The sequence below is a fragment of the Sciurus vulgaris genome (genome assembly GCF_902686455.1).
Source record: "Sciurus vulgaris genome assembly, chromosome: 12".
In the NCBI taxonomy this organism is placed as follows: domain Eukaryota; kingdom Metazoa; phylum Chordata; class Mammalia; order Rodentia; family Sciuridae; genus Sciurus; species Sciurus vulgaris.
The window spans coordinates 110,149,860-110,166,545 of NC_136473.1; the positions used below are offsets into that span (position 1 = coordinate 110,149,860).

At 48.3% G+C, this 16,686-nt stretch overlaps 1 protein-coding gene across 2 annotated transcripts in view; it reads left to right on the forward strand.

Annotated features, from left to right (window-relative positions):
* The window catches only part of LOC306641839 (P-selectin-like), a 39,127-nt gene that overhangs the window by 14,302 nt on the left and 8,139 nt on the right, over nucleotides 1-16,686 (forward strand). For both annotated transcript variants that reach the window (XR_013758306.1, XM_079107114.1), the window contains exons 4-11: nucleotides 1,322-1,429; nucleotides 1,836-2,021; nucleotides 2,916-3,101; nucleotides 4,578-4,763; nucleotides 6,944-7,129; nucleotides 10,170-10,355; nucleotides 15,392-15,577; nucleotides 16,292-16,501. Coding sequence is in view for 1 of the 2 variants with exons in the window: in XM_079107114.1 (XP_078963240.1) it covers nucleotides 1,322-1,429; nucleotides 1,836-2,021; nucleotides 2,916-3,101; nucleotides 4,578-4,763; nucleotides 6,944-7,129; nucleotides 10,170-10,355; nucleotides 15,392-15,577; nucleotides 16,292-16,501 (1,434 nt within the window). In the remaining variant the exon portion in view is untranslated. The remainder of the gene's footprint in view (nucleotides 1-1,321; nucleotides 1,430-1,835; nucleotides 2,022-2,915; nucleotides 3,102-4,577; nucleotides 4,764-6,943; nucleotides 7,130-10,169; nucleotides 10,356-15,391; nucleotides 15,578-16,291; nucleotides 16,502-16,686) is intronic.

A 16,686-nucleotide genomic window follows, 5' to 3' on the forward strand; every position in this document is an offset into this window, starting at 1 on the left:
AAAAAAAAAAGATCTATTCATTGAATCATCATCATTCTCCTCCCTGAATATCAAAGAAATAGGCAAGTTGCTAACCTATCTAGGAAGCCTGAAATGCAACAGGAGAGAAAAAGTCGGCTGGGTTTGGTTTTGTTTTCATTCTTAGCGCATTGAGAGCTACTCTCTAGGAAGGTAAATTAAAGCACAACTTGGATGTTCTGAGAGCAAGATGTAGAGGCGTTGCTATGGTAAGGCCCTGGCGGGGTCAAGGTCAGGTGAATAGGATGTGGACAGAATCTCTCCCTACCAGCTGCTGCTGCCCCTGCATCTTCTCTCTGCTTGGAACCCTTCCCAGTGCCTCAGTGCAGCCTCACCAAACTCACTGGCTGCGGTGGGAACTTCCTCCTGTAGAATCTTGCATAGTTTATAGAATCATGGCCTCTCAGATTGAGAGGGAGCATGGAGATGATCTAACAACCCTCTATGTGCTATATAGATTTCCTCTAGAAGTCTACCACAAAGGGTGTCATTGTGTGGCTGGGGCTCAGTGCAGAGGAAATGACCACCAGAAAACAGTCCAGCCACAGACCTTATCCCAGCTATGACCCCATAAATAAAAACACCAATAAGAACAAATGAGAACATTCTCCACACCCTCGTGGTGTCAGTTCTAACATGAACCTTCCACAACATGCAGGCACTGAAATAGCTTCTTGCAGGAAAGAAGCCCTGGCCCTTCTCTTCACCCGAGGGCACAGACATAGTGAAGAGGGCCTGGAAGGGCAGCTGCGTGGGCACTGGTGCAACGCCGTCTCTGAAGATGGTTTCCCTTGGCCTTGACCCGTGTTAAACATCACCGGTGGCCTCTCTGCTCCTCTACCCATGGTGTTGGACATAGATTTGAAGGAAACAAAAGGTTGAAGGGATCCGGCTATCACAATGGGCAAACTGAGTCCAGAGAAATAACTAGGCTCTGGTCACACAGTGAGTGGGCAGCAAAGCCAGGATGCAGGCCTGTGTGACCCTGCCTCCCACGTGGCTCCAGTCCTCCATGCAGCAACTCTGCCACAAGGCTCGAAGGCCCTTGCTTAGAAAGCCACAGCCCATGCTGTAGCACATGGAGGTGTTCCTCTGTGCACACGGGCCAGGCACCCCCCACAGGAAACACTCTATGCAGTGTGAAACGGGACATCAAGTAGGACGCCTTTCACAGGGAGCAGGCTGACTCTCTAGATGACAATGGACCTCTGTTGCCTGGCTAGCTCAGTCCTGCCTGAGACAGGCCAAGCTGGCCTCGACCCCCGTGAGTGCCCATGATTCTGACCCTTCTGTGCCCATGCAGCCTCGTGCCATGACATGTCCTGCAGCAAACAGGGAGAGTGCATCGAGACCATCGGGAACTACACCTGCTCCTGCCACCCCGGGTTCCACGGGCCAGAGTGTGAATACGGTGAGGCCACCTTGCTGATATTATTTTAGCCCTTGTTCTTGGGCTAAAATAGTGCCAGTGAGTAGAGACTGGTCCTGGGCCCTTTCCATCATCTGTCCACTCCACTCAACTGTCTCTGGACAGTCTAAGTAAAGGCACCTTATTCTAGAACATTCATTCATAAAATTTCAAAGAGAAAAAGGAAAATGATCAGGAGGCAAGACAAAGAGAGCCCTTTTAGGCTGGCTCTCCTTGTTTGAAGTAAAAACCAGTGAAGAATGATCATTTCCCAAGATGCAGGTGATACAAAGAAACCTGCAGCTTGAGTGAGAAACCCAGGAAGACAGTGGGGAGGGCTCAGGGCTCACAGCAGACCCAGCAGTGCCTGTGAGTCTCCAGTGAAGATGTTGCCCTTTTGTCCCCGCAGTCAGAGAGTGTGGAGAATTCGTCCTCCCTCAGCACGTGCTCATGAACTGCAGCCACCCGCTGGGAAACTTCTCTTTCAACTCACAATGCTCGTTCCACTGCGCCCAAGGGTACCGACTGAATGGACCCAGCCAGCTGCGGTGTTTGGCTTCTGGAATGTGGACACATGGGCCCCCACAGTGTGTAGGTATGTGGACTTCTTCCTTTCCATCCTCACTGACAATCTGAATTTCAGGGATGGGGTGCAGTGAGCTTTTTTCATTAAAAAATGTGAGAAATAATGAAGGTCTACATTAGATGGAAAAGTCTAGTTATCATTGTTACTTGTCAACCAGAGTAACAGTGGCTTGATTTTCATGATATCCTGCATCTGTAGAGTGAGGGGGGAGTTAATTCTTGAGTCTCAGGCAAAAACATTGCAAAGGGCCCCCTTTCCCTTTAGTTACAATGTGAGCAGGGTAAAATGATGAGGATCTAGGGATTGAGCATTATTAATGTGATAACTTTGACTTGCTTCTTCAAATGAAAAACAAAGGTGTTGAGATCTTTCCAAACAGCATCTACCCCAGCCCAGTGCATAGGGAGACTCAGGACATACAGGGTGTATAGGGTTCACTGCACCCGGTCCTTGCCTTCACTGCGCCTACAGATAAAGCTGCCATGTTAGGCAGAAGCTGGACAGAACTGCCAAAATCTAGCTGTCCTTCCACCAGCTGCAGAGCTAGACTGGGTAAATCCCACCTAAGGAAACAGTCAGAATAGAAAAATAAGAGGCTGACTTTACTGTGGTGAAAATTAAAAGGTCTTCCTTCCCCCAAACTCACAGCCTTCAAGCAGCTTCAGCAAGGCCATCTTCTCAAGGGGTAGCAGCTATAACTCTGCGTGGCACCAGAAGACCTGCGGGGATAGGTTCATAAAGGCATGAGGAACAGAGGACACTAAGATAGAGCTTGGGGCGAGGCCATGCTGAGGACAGGGGCGCTGAGTCTGGCGGGGCTCCCCTGACCCTCCCCACCATGCCCTCCACCCTGGGCTTCACTCTCCCCCTCACTGCTCAGCTTGCCCTCACTGTTCTCTCCAGCCGTGCAGTGTCAGCACCTGGAAGCACCTGACAATGGAGCCATGCACTGTGTGCACCCACTCGCCGTCTTTGCTTACGGCTCTCGCTGCACATTTGAGTGCCAACCTGGCTATGGAGTGAGGGGCCTGGACACACTCCGCTGCGTTGGCCCTGGCCAGTGGACAGCGCCCCCACCGACCTGCGAGGGTAGGTTTTCCTTAGCAGCCCCCAGTGCGCCCAAGGAGGCCATGGCACCTGAGAAGGGCCCAGGGCTCTTAACATCAGGGTGACCTCCCCTAGGCTCTGATGCGGAGGTAGCTTGTCCCATCTCCAGGAGCCAAGAGACGTCCCATCTGTGAAATGGAGCTAAGGATTCTAGTGTCATTAGAAAAACAAGAGGCTGATTCACTGTGGTGACAATTAAGAGATCTTCCCTTCCCTTGAAGCAAGGTGCTTGTGAGGACTAAGTAAATAAAGTGTACACCTTGAAACAAATACAAAGCACTTAGCAGAGAGCCGGGCACAAGGCCAGCTCTTGTGTCTGCCCCTTTTTTACCTTCTTGTCTCGTTTGCATGTATGAGCTCCAGGACAAGGTTCTATATGTGAGGAGCAGGGCAGTGGCTGTTGGGACAGAGAGAGAGATTCCCCATCTCCTCTTTGGAGGCAGCCTTTGGCAAAGGCCGTGTTTAAAGAAGAGCAGGTGACGCAATCCTAGGCAATCACATAACACCATGAAACTGCGTCCCAGCCACTGCCTCACACCCTCAGCTTCCGAGGAGCCTGAAGCCCGGCTTAGTTGTTCCCAGACCTGGATCAGAGCCCCACTCCGGTTCTGCTGGCCATGAGAAGTTAGGGAGGCCAGATGGCATTTCTGAAAGGCACTTTTCTCATCTGTAAAGCAAGAAAGAAGGCCTAAGGGACGTTTGTCCTTACACTTCCTGATTCTGTAAAAGCCAGAGGTCGACACTGAGGGTAAAAGGATAGTCTTTATGCTCTGCCAACCGCAGGAACTGCATGGAGGTGGCACTCCTCCAGGAAGGGGCCTGAGGAAACAGCCCTTATCAAAATGGAGGTCACTCGAGTCCAACTGCACTCAGGAGCTCACTTTGGACTGCACACAGTTGGCAACTGAAGTCAGTTAGGATGACATCCTGAGTTCCAGGGACAAAACCCACTGATGACCACTGCACAGTACAGGACACAGTGTCAACAACAAAGCTGCGCTACTTAGTTTTGTCCTTATAAACCCAAATCTTCTTTAATTCTGCACCTGTGCTTTTCAGATCCCATACATACCTAACAAGCCCCTCTGATGTGCCAAGCACATTCTGGACTCTGGGATGTAACTAACGGCAACCCCAGCCTCCAGGAGACTGTGGTGTGCCGGGGAGGAACAGCGCTCAGGGAGGACAGCATAGGACGGGATGTGGGAGCGGGCTGTAGGAGTTCCTCCCCTGAGCAGGGCAGGCAGGGAGGAGGCGAGGGCTCAGCTGAGACTGAGGGCAGGTAAGAGTGAGCCAGGCAAAGGGCCTGGGAAAGGCGACTCTCCTTCTGCAAAGGGGAGGATCTGAGGTTCTGCCCAGCCGACAATGTGGGCAGGAAAGAGACAGGGTCTCCGAGTCTCTTCTGAAAAGGGACCAGGCCCTCCTGGTACACAGCTACAGACAGCTTTTTCCCTTCAGCCCTGGCGTGTGAGCCACTGGGGAGTCCTGACCATGGGAGCATGGAGTGCACCCCGTCATGGAGAGCATTTCAGTACAACTCCAGCTGCAGCTTCTACTGCGCCGAGGGCTTCCTGCTGAGAGGAGCGGAGGCGGTTCGCTGTGCCGACTCCGGACGGTGGACAGCACCAGCCCCTGTGTGTCAAGGTACTGCAGCATCAAAGATTCTTCCGTGCCTCTCAGGCGTAAGGGCATCAGCATCCGCATTTAGCACTGTCACTCCCTCGCCCACCAGCCAGTCACCGAGTCCACAGCACGGGGCCTCTGCGCAGCACCAGGGCTGAAGTGGCGAGCAAAGCCAGTCCTGCTGGGCAGAGCATTACAGCACAGTCAAGGCAAGCACTGCTTTGACTGACGCACATGGGGTGGGCCGGGAGATCAGGGTGAGGAACAGCACGAGCGGGTGGAAAAGCAATGACAAAGCACTTAGTGCAGTTCTGTCACGGCTGTCAATAAGCTGTGGGACTCGTGGGAACTCAGTGTCTTCTGTCAAATGCGGACACAGCCGTGCACCTCACCTTCCCTCTCACTTGGTGGTCAGGGCTACTGCCATCCACCTCGCCTTCCTGCCTCACTAGTAGTCGTGAATTAATGCGTGCAAAAGCAACTTTAAAACTGCGTCGGCTTTATGAACATTGAGAAAATGATAATAGTACTTCATCAATCATGAGTCTGTGGTCTAATTTGACAAAATGGTCCTCTTTTAATATTTCATGTTTTCACTGTTCTGCTCTTACATGCAAACTAAGACAAACACTGGGGCTGTTTATCTACAACGGGCTCTCAACTCAACATCATGTCCCAGAAGTACAAGACTGGCATTGCACATTGCCATTTGCTGAGATGTATGTGAATCCCCTGGGTCAATATAAACTCTATTTTCAAAATGAGAGACAGAAGTTTGCAAATGGGCCTTGAGCAGCTTTATTTACAATAGTTTTGATGCGGAGATAACCCAAGTAAGATGGACAAACTGAGTGTGGTATACACAGACAATGGAATATTATTTAGCTTTGAAAAGTCAGAAAATTCTGACAAATGCTACTACACGGATGAACCTAAGGACATTACCCTAAATGAAATGAGCCAGCCCCACCGCCCAAACAAGTAATGCATGATTCCTATTCCAAAAGTCATTTAGGTAGTCGAAATCAGAGTCGGAAAGTAGAATGATGGGGGAGAGGGAGTGAGGAGTACTGTTCAACAGGCAGAGTTCGAGCTTGAGACAGTGCAGCATTCTGGAGATGGGCTGTGGGGACAGCCGCACAACATTGCCAATGTGCTGGTGCCACTTAGCTCCGTACTTACAACTCTTAAGTGGCAAACAGCTGATTTTATGTTGCATGTATTCACTGCAATAAGCACTGAAAGTCCAAGGGAAGGAATGTGACGGAGGAATAGACAGCCACGCCCCATGCTGGTGCAACTGGGGTGCTGTGCCCAGCTGTGGACAAACGGTCTCAAGCTGTGGACGAACGGTCTGTGGACAGACATGAGTCCTGGGGCGTGCCTAAGAAGGGCCCCAGGGGACCACTGGAGACGTTCTGCCTCCGGGCGTGACCTGTGTCTGGTCATCCAGGACAGGCGCCTGCAGAGGCAGGTCACTGGCCCCCGATGGCCGAGGTCCTCCTCTGCTGCATGGTCTTGAGGACGACACCAGCATCTGTCGCTGCCACTGCCACTCCAAAGTTACGGAGCAGCCCCTGGGACCTCATCTGGGCTGGCTCCAAGAGCTAGCTACAGCTGTTATTCTCAGCTTAAAAGCAAAAAGTACGACATATATAGAAGTCATGCATTCTCTCCCTGTTTGAACACCTATTTTACATGTTTACAATCATGGTATAATTTGATTATGATCATGATTTTTCATTTATTCTGCTTTTACATCTAACCTCACACAGTGAGACACCTCCCGTATCTTTCCAAAGTGAAATATAATTTTTGGGACCTTTAACATTCTTTTCATGAATCTACCATGATTTATTTTCCATATATTAGTGTCATTTATACTTGTTTTCAATATTTTGCTCTCACAGACCCTATCACGATAAAATGTCTCTGAATTAATTTTTCATTAAGGATCCTGATTTCCTACTTGGCATCAATTCTTGGGTCCAAAAGTATGATAGTTTAAGCACTATTGATACATACTGCCAAAATGCTCAGTGATGTTTTAGCATTTTCCTCTAAACCATTCTGGTGCCATTGCAACTAATTGACACTATTATATTGGGGAATCCTCGTTCTTGGCATCAGGTGGTCAGAACCAATGAGTTCCTGCACGCTACTGCTTCTTGCCCTTACTGCCTCCATTCCTCTGCCCTTAGCTGTGCAGTGCGGAGATCTTCCAGCTCCCCGTGGGGCCCAGGGGAACTGCTCCCATCCCTCCGGCACCTTCCAGTACCAGTCAGTCTGCACCTTCACCTGTGAGGAAGGCTCGTTCCTGGTGGGAGAAAGTGAGCTGCGGTGCTTGGCCACCGGACACTGGAGTGCCGCTCCTCCAGAATGCCAAGGTGAGAGCACATCTTTCCAGCCTCTTGGAAGTAAACCCCAGGCAGTATTTTCAAGAGCTGCCTTTTAGAGGTGGTAACTGTAGAGTCCACAGGCTGGAAAACCCTTTTACCCTGTAACCCAAGGATCAAAGGGCAAATGTCTCCAGAGGCTCAGCAGATAATACAAGTGTCCAGATGTTTGGCAACAGGCCACAGGGAGCAGAATGGCTGTCACTTACTTCTTGACAGGGCCTTTACCAGCACCTGAAGGTTCCTATCACAAATGAGGTGAACTGTACTTACTGGCTGAAAATAATATGTGGATAGAAAACTAGGAGGAAAAAACCCAGCTTCCAAAAACAGCTTGCAGTGTTTGTTCCAAGGCTGATCTAGCATTTTCCTCCTAGGAACCATGAGGTGTAATGGTGGCCACGCTAACGGGTATCTAGCTGCAGACATACCCAGGACTTGTATAACGGTGGGGAAACACACTTAGGATAAAGGGTAGAGGGATGAAGAGAAGATACTCCAGGACCTGGAGGGTACAGGTTCTCTGAAGAAAGATGTGCAGATTCAGGGTGAGAGTCATATCCACACTGCACTTGGTAGTCGAAGGCCGGGGTGCTCTGTCAATATTGGAACATCCGGGACAAAGTGCAACTGCTCCTGTAGAGTCCCCGTCCATTTTTCTACTCGACACATCCAACTCCTTAGTTACATTTATGGCAAACACATTTTAAAGGGACCTTTACAAAGCAAGATTTTCATATACAAAAACTATAGAAAAATAAGAACACAGAAAAGTGAAAAATATCCTCTTAAATATCCCTACTACCCTAAATTGACATTCTTAGCATTCTGGTATGAATTCTTCCAATATTTTCTCTATCCACCCTGCCCCTTACAATTATTGTGTTTTATGGTGCACATGTGATTTTAATAACACATTTAATGGATAAAATATAAAATATTTCTGCATTATTAGCCATGTCTTTCCCTTTGCACAGACTTTCAGTATCTAAGTGAAAGCAGGCAGATGCAGGTTTTCTGTGAGGAGGAAACCACTTGCTATTCAGGTCACACAAGCTCATAGGTGCTTACACACGCAGTGCAGTTAAGCTAGGTTAGCTGTAATGAATGGATGAATTAATAGAAGGGAATTCAGCAGAATTGGAGGTCCTTCGTCCCCAGGCTCCAGAGCACATGGCCAGCCACTGGAGCCGGGCTTGGAAAGGGCAGTGGGCTGTGGCCTGGCCCCTCAGCTCTCGGCCTGGCAACAGTGAAGACTGAGTGTGTTAGAGCCCACACAGCTCTGGGAAGACCCTGGAGTCCTGAGGAGGGCCACCACGGCGGGCAGAGCCTTCTGGGCTTCCCTGGGCTGTGCAGGCACACATTACAGACCACTGCTCCACACTGCCCTGCCTGGGGCACTTCACAGCAGAGGTTGCCACTCACTCGCTTCCTGTGACCTTCCAGTTCCCTTCTGCTTCTGGTTCTTTGTTTACTCAACCCAACTCTGTCCTTTTGCGGCTGGGTGTGCAAAAGTGACATATCCCCAGGAGGGCTGGGCAGGAAGGTTCCAGGAGGCCTGCAATCCGCAGGCTGTTGCAACCGCAGAGGGGCCTTACCAGAAGCGCTCCCTTCTTACTGTCCCCCACCCCGCCACATCCACCCCTCTCCTCAGAAGGCAAAGCCACGGAGTGAAAATGGACTCTAGCGCCCCAAGGGCCTCACGGGCACCCCTTCCCGGTCATTCCTGCAGTGCCGGGGCTCCTTACTGGTCTCCTCTCACATGCACACAGAATTCAGAAGACTTCAAGTGGCAGGGAAGAGTTAGGGCTGTGGAGGAGGTGACCAGACTGAGAGGGCAAGGAATAAAGGGACGAGAGGGGAAGAGAAGCTGCTCTTGAAACCAAGCCATTCGAGTCAGCGCTGAACAGTGGCCCTCGGACAGCCACAGCCCCGTCCCTGCTCTAAGCCACCCGATGCTCAACCAGCACAAACAGTGAGGAAGAAGAGCCTGAAACCACATGTTCACTCGTCCCTACCTTTCCATGTCCACACTTTAATCTGTGCTTTACTGTTTCCTTAGCTGGTAGAGGCACATCTTGACAGTTCCTAACAGTTACAGTAAGTGTTTTCCCTCCTGATCCTAGCGGGAATGCTAGGAGCTGTGTAAGACTGTGCTCCCGCTTTAAGATACTGTGATTCAGAGAGGCAGGTGACTGGCCAAGAGTCACAAAGCACAATCATCAACCCAAGCAAGTCCCCTAGCACCTCAAACTCCACACACTGTGGCAAAGAACTGTAAGACCTAATTTAACTTTTTTCCCAAGTGAAAAAGCAATCATGTGTGGCTGATCACTACAGAATGGGGCTACGAGGAAGAGGTAGAATTAGCATTTGCCAACAACTGATGAATTATGTGCCTACTTTGTGTCTATGGTTTTTTATTGCATTTTAAATTTAATTTTTAGAGATGATTTAGTTAACTTCCTACATAGCTAAGGATACCTGCAAGGCAAGGATTATCCTTTTTCCTATTTGAAGCAACTGAGGCTCAGAAATGTCACTGTGCAGAGATGCACTGCTAATGAGTTACAGAGCCAGGTCTGGACCCCGAGCTCCCACCACCAGGTTGGGAGAAGGGGAGAAAGCGATTTATTCTGTTTCCTCTTTCCAATCGCCTATCATCGTTTCCTGGGAAGGTCACTAGGTCTACTTCTGAAGAAGGTAATTAAGAGAGCAGCCACCTCCACTCCTGTCAGGGACATCCAAAATGCACTGCAGCACTGTCTTTCCAAACATAACACCAGCTCCCTTTTAAAGTTCCCTCCCAAGATCTTGATGGCTGAGAATTCAGAGCATCAATCAACGATAAGCTGCTGCTATCTTACACCTCCACAGACTGAGACGGCACCATGAAATTCAAATAATCAGTTACCCAGATGCTGCCCCCGAGTATTAAGCAGGCAAGACACACACACACACACACACACACACACCGACTTCAGAGTGTTGAGTACTAACACAGTCTCCTCCTCTGCTGCATCCATGGTAGCAATCACCTGCACACCTCTGCTGAGTCCTCAGAATGGAACAATGACCTGTACCCAACCTCTTGGAGAGTCCAGTTATAAAGCGACTTGCCAGTTCATCTGTGATGAGGGGTTTTCTTTATCTGGACCTGAAAGTTTGGATTGTGCTCCATCTGGACACTGGACAGGCTCCCCACCACAGTGTGAAGGTACGCACTTTGGTCTCTTAATATTCTCAGATAACAATACAGAATGAAGAATCATCAGAGATTCAAGAAGTGTTCTTGAACTAAGACAGCATGCACTCCACAAAGCCTGGTAATCTAGTCAGTCCGTCTCTCTCTCTCTCTCTTACTCTCCCTCTCTCTCTGGTCTCTCTCTGAACATTTTAATAAATTGAGTTAAACATTTCAGATTTATGAAGTGCTTTCATGCCTTCATAGCATGTGAGGTTTGCCAGAATTCTGAAATAAGGAGGACAGACATAATCATTTCCATTTGGAAGATGGAGATGAGGCACAAACGGGCTCAGAGAGAGGTTAAGTAACCATCAGTAAGTAGTGAAGCTCAGCTGTGTCACTGACACTTGTTTTCTGTGCATCTTTTTCTGCTACACCATCATCCATTCTTTCTCACACCCACCTTCACTGGGCACTGCTAAGCCCCAGACACTGAGCACACCAGGGGTGGATGTGATTTTGTTCTGGTCTACCTATTACTCCTCCCCCAACTTCTGCATGGATTGTAAACTCCTTGAGGGTAGGCGCTTGCTCCTCATCTTTGTACCCCTGCAGCAGTGAGACAAAACAGTGGGTGTGTGACAGACAGCCAAAGCTTACCATTTGCCAGTGAAATTCACTCAAGCACCAGCCCTACTGACGGTGAGTTAGTGGAATCCTCTTACCTGTGTTTAACTTCCCAAAGCATCTGGCTGGCCAGTATCTAGCATGTCATGTGCTCTGAAATAGCAGTGCACTGGGCTTACTAACCAACAGCTGCTGTTGAGCTTCAGAAGGCACTGTTGTTCCGATTTAGTGGTCAGGGTAGTCAGGGTAAGTCAGTAAGCTCAGCAACAATAGTTAATATTAATTGCTTGTGTACTGCCACCTATTTCATATGAGTTCTTATGACGCCCACTTTGAAGGTGAGGAAACTGAGGCTTTGAGAGAAGAAGTAGCTGGCACAGGCACACAACTAGGAAGTCTGGAATCAGGGTTCACCCAAGCCAGTCTGACGTGGCTTTTCTGCCACCATGCCATGCTGCCACCCAGTGGCAGGTTTCTAAACCCTGGGTCTGTGACTTAATTTACTCTTCCATTGCACAGGCTACAGTTCTAACTACTGAAATAAACCTCAGGGGTTGGGGCGCCTGATCAGGCAAGAGAATATGTCAGTAGGAATCCATTAGTGTTATGTAGAAGATGGCTAACATATTATTTATTCCTCCTTATGCCAGGAGCACTAATCTCCAAAGACATATATTGCCCCCACCCCCTCTCCCACCATCATGTCGCATTGAGAAAGTCTTGTCACCTCCAAAGCCTTCAGTTTTCTCAATCCCAGAAGAGGAGAAAAGTATAAGACTATCTTTGAGGTCTCTTCCTAGGCCACAAATTCTTCAGGTTGAGGAGTATAAAATGCTACTATCTGCTGTTGAGAAGATTCACTACAAGCCACCTGAGGAATCTAGAACATTCTTAAAGGCCAGCATTAGGGCGTGAGCTCCACTACTCGTTCCTTCATTTCTCACTCTCATCCAATTATCCCACTGACATTTATCACCAGCTCTCTTTTATAATATCCCATTTTTAATGCTGCAGAATCCAAAATCCCTTAAAAAAAAAAAAAACTTACGAAAATTTCAAATCATCTATGTAACCTACATGGTTGTTAAACCATACTCTCCAAAGTCCGTTTCCCTTCCCTTCTTTCCAGTCCTCTTTCCCTTATACCAGGTGGCATTTGCCTGTCTCCTTTCGGTCACCCCCACCCTGAGACTAGAACCAACCCCGACAGGAACAGCACCTTCAGGCAGCGATGGCTCTCAGAACTGTCCACCTTACCTGATCCTGAGTCTGAGATCCGGTTTTTGTACCTGTGTTCTCACTTCATTCTCCAAATTCATTCTGCAAATCCTTGGTCTCCTTTCCCCACACAGCTCAGTGCTTGAATTTTTAACCCTGGCACCATCTCTAGAGTTTCACATAGCATGCTGCAGAATCCTAGCATACTTCAGAGAGCCCACTGGAGGTCACCAAGTATGGAGGGACACTGTGACAGATGGAGCTCTCCATTTCTCTTTTACAGTGCAATGCAGGATTTTATTTTGGGGGCAGCTCCAAAATGTCTCCATCGTAGTTAGAACACCAGTTCCCTGCGCCCCTTGGAACTTGTGTTCTGCCTATATTTCCCAGTCCCCCCCTGGCCCTTGCCCTCCCAGACCTGGAGTCCTCCCCACAAGCCTCCGCAGCCCTGAGGTTCTTCTGCCAATATCACCATTTGTGAGCTGGAGCACGTCTGTCCAGTTGTATGTCCCTGTTACTCCTGTCTGTGCATCCACCTTCCTGGCACAGATGAGTCTCTCCTGACCACCAACACTCTTGCTGACCTTCCAGACACTGTTCAGTTCTGGACTTCCATTCCTAATATCCAGTCCCACCATGTTGGGGGACTGCTCCCAGCCCAACCTCCACTCTTCTTTCTTAGCCCTGCTTATCCAAATCCTGAATTATGGCAAATGGGTACACTCTAAGCTCTGGCTGGGGGTATGTCTCTACTTTGTCCTTTCTCTCTCTCCTTGGAAGTTCCCACTTTATTTATTTAATCATCTTCTTGTTTGCTTGCTGTGCGTTAGTTCGGGGTGGGGGTTCCCACTATTTTGCTCAGGTTGGACTCAAACTCCTGGTCTCAACCCATCCTCCTGTGTAAGCCTCCTGAGTAGCTGGGACTATAGGTGTGCCCCTACTGCACCCAGCTATTTTCCAAGTTTGAGTTTAGTATAGACACCTCTGTTAAAATTATTATTTAAACTAGATCTTAATTCTAAGAAGCTCTTGAGGCGATATTAATTTTAAGTAAAATGACACAATAAAAAGAAATAGGAAAATTGACTAGATCTAAAATTGACTAGAATCAGCATGTCTTAAGATGGTGATTAGAGTGCAGTGAATATAATAATTCATAGACGCACCTGCCACATGTATGTCCACTTGTGGAGCACAGAGAAACACAGTGAAGGCTGTGTTCCAGGGAAGAACGGCCTTGGAAGTCAATGAGATGGCATTTAATGAAAGCAACTTTTATCAGTTTTCTTATTCTTCAAGTAAGTCTCTATGTCTACATTAAGTGCCTCTACTCCAACATCATTCTAGATAACTCCTTTAATTTAATGGAGCCATACCTGCTGAGTGCCCGCCAGATGCCAGACCTGAGTTAGGCTTCCAGGTACCTCATGAATGCTGCCCTTCCTTCAGAAGGAAAACCTGCTTCCCTGCATGATTCAAAGTCAAACCCTTGAAGTCTTTTTGAGGTCTTGATTTTAACAATGTTAACATTTACCTGAGAAGATTCAGAGACTTTCATAGATGGAAAAGGATGGGACTGCCACCTTGGCAGAGCAAGATTGACAAAACTGAAACCACAGCAATAATCCCTAAGTAGATAAAAGTTGTAGAAATTCTCATTTTAGATGCTCAGTCATGTTAATCCATTTTTTAAAATAGTAACTTCTCTTTACTTCTTTCAAATCAGACCAAAGAAATCTTATTAGAATTAGTCTAAATTAAAGTGCACTCATTAACTTATTCAGTCAACAAATATTTTTAGACACCCCCCCCCGCATGTGCCAGGCGTTTCCTGGGGTACAGTGTTAGAAGAACCCACACAGCCCCTGCTGTCTTGCAGCTCACATTGTGCATATTCCTGGGCTTAACAGGGTAACCTCAGGAGATTCTGAGACAGCTATTTTAATGAAAATGTTCACAGATGACTTATGCATAGGACTTACACCAATAGATATGTTTTGTAAATGTTTGTAAGTGGAATTGATGAGCCAGACATGGAGTTACTAATTACTCAATAAACTGAGAGCCCCGGACTGAAATTCATTGACTGTTTCAATGGATTTCTGCAATAAGGAACCACCATCCTCAAGTGAATAACCCATCACTGCAGAACACATGGACCAACATGCAAAAGCCAAACACATCCCTTTTCCATGGAACAGCACAAAGAGCTTGAAGAGGGATTTTAAAATCAGAATAGCTAAGTAAAATGAGCCTTACTCGACAAAGGATTTAAAGAAAGAACACTCAGTTTGATAATAATTCAGTATTTGTTGATAAATAATAGTTTTGTCAAATAATTTAATGAGAAAAAAGATAATGCTAAGAGAAACACATAACTGCAATAATTTATGAAAATTTGGGGAGGAAATTATAGTGAATAAACTAGAAATTCATTAACTCAGCCACAGGGCGCAGGGTTATTGAGCGCCACCTCTTGGGATCCTGCAGTGGAGACAAAGGAAGGTGGTGGTTGGATCTTGGAAGCTTTCTGTGCAGAAGAGAGGAAACAGTCGACCTGGCAGGAAAGTGTTTGAGTCCAAACAAAAAGCCAAGGCGTCTGAGAAGAGCTCACGCTGGATTCAGTGGCAGCTTCAGAGGGGATGTTGAGTTGGATCCTGGAGGACTGTGGGATTTTAACCAGTGGAAAGGGAAATAAATTCAGGGCAGTGCAAGCAAGAACCAGAGCAAACACTGAGTCAGGTAGGAATGCCCGAACTCAGCTGTCTTGTCGGGAAGGCTTGCCCTTTCCGCTGTGATGGACCTGCAGCATGAGAAAGCAACCTGGAGATTCAGACAGAGGACATGGCTTGAGGAGGAAGGTGATCGTTGTGGTTTTAGATGTACTGAATTTGAGGAGATGACGCATATCTAAGGCAGGAAGAAAGTAGAAATGGAATCCCAGAGTGCACCCACCCAGATACTGGGAGCCAGAGGAGACTCTGTGGTTTTGGAGCAGAGGGTGTGGACAAGAGGACGGGATTGTGAGTTCTGTGTCCTCTGATATCCTCCATTCTGCAGGCCCACTGTCCCTCCACTGCCCTGTTCAGTGCCCATGTTTAGTGTCTACCAAACGCCTGGAATACAGTAGGTGGTAAATAAATACTTGTTGAATCTGTGGATGGAGCACAGAACTTAGGAAAGGACCCGGTGACAGTGTCATTCTCGTTTTGGTACTCCAGCCATCAAGTGCCCAGAACTCTCCGCCCCCAAGCAGGGCAGCCTGGACTGTTCTCATACTCATGGAGGATTCGGCATTGGTTCTACCTGCCATTTCTCCTGTGATGAGGGCTTTGAGCTAGAGGGATCAGGCAGCGTGGAGTGCACAGCTTCTGGAAGATGGTCAGCACATCCCCCAGGCTGCAAAGGTAAGAACTGACACTCGCTGGGACACCTCCATGTTGGGGGCATTCCCCACAATGACAGGACACGTGGCTGTCATGCGGGGCAGGTGTGTATCACACTACCATTCAGGTTTAGCAAACACAGCCTGTGGGTTAAAGCGATGTCTGAGGAGTGACAGGCTGTTTATGCTGTAAGTAAGAGGTACGCTGATTCTCGTGCAGAAACTGTGCTTCATGTGGGTAGCTGGGGGCTTCACCGAGCAAACGGAACAGTGCCCATTACTCCACTGCCTGGAGAACAAGGGCTGCCGTCAGGGGCCCAGGTTTGCAAATCAAGGAACCAGGTGCTGAGAAGTTAGTCATCATCTTCCTGCCACACAGCAAGTGGAAAAACCAGCGGCATCTCCTTTTGTGTTGACCTTTGACCAATCACCTCCCAATAAAGCAGGGAGGCGACAACTGGCCCACATGCATTTGGCCTACTGATTGCTGTTTCTGCAACAACTCTCTCACTCATTCCTTTTTTAAAGTAATATTAATATTAATATTATTCTTCTGTGTAGGATAATCATCTCTTCAAGGATTTCCATACCTGGGGTTCATCATTTTAACTTCCCTATAGGCATCACTAGTGCCTTCCCCAGGGTGAAAGGAGTGGGGGCAATTTCCACGTCGGCCTTAACTGACGCGCTGCCTTTAACTGGGAGCTTTCTAAATTGCAATACCCTCTCACCACAGGAGTAGTGCCAGTGCCTACCTCCAACGTGCGATGCCTGGCCCTCGTCTCTCCTGGGCAGGGAACAATGTCCTGCACACATCCCCGGGGAACCTTTGGCTTGGATGCCACTTGCTACTTTGGATGCAAAGCTGGATTCACACTCACAGGAGACAGCACTCTCAGATGCACACCTTCAGGACAATGGACAGCAGTGACCCCAGCGTGCAGAGGTAAAGAGAAAAGCAGCCTGCGGTTCTGATGCTATCCTGCAGGCACTTAAGTTAGCCAGGTGGTGAAACCCCACCCAGCCCCAGCAGCCACTGTACCCACGGGGCCTCCATGAATTCCACCCATTCCAGTTGGCTACACCAGGCCCAGGCACACTCTGCCCTTCCTCGTGCCAGAGCTAATGCCC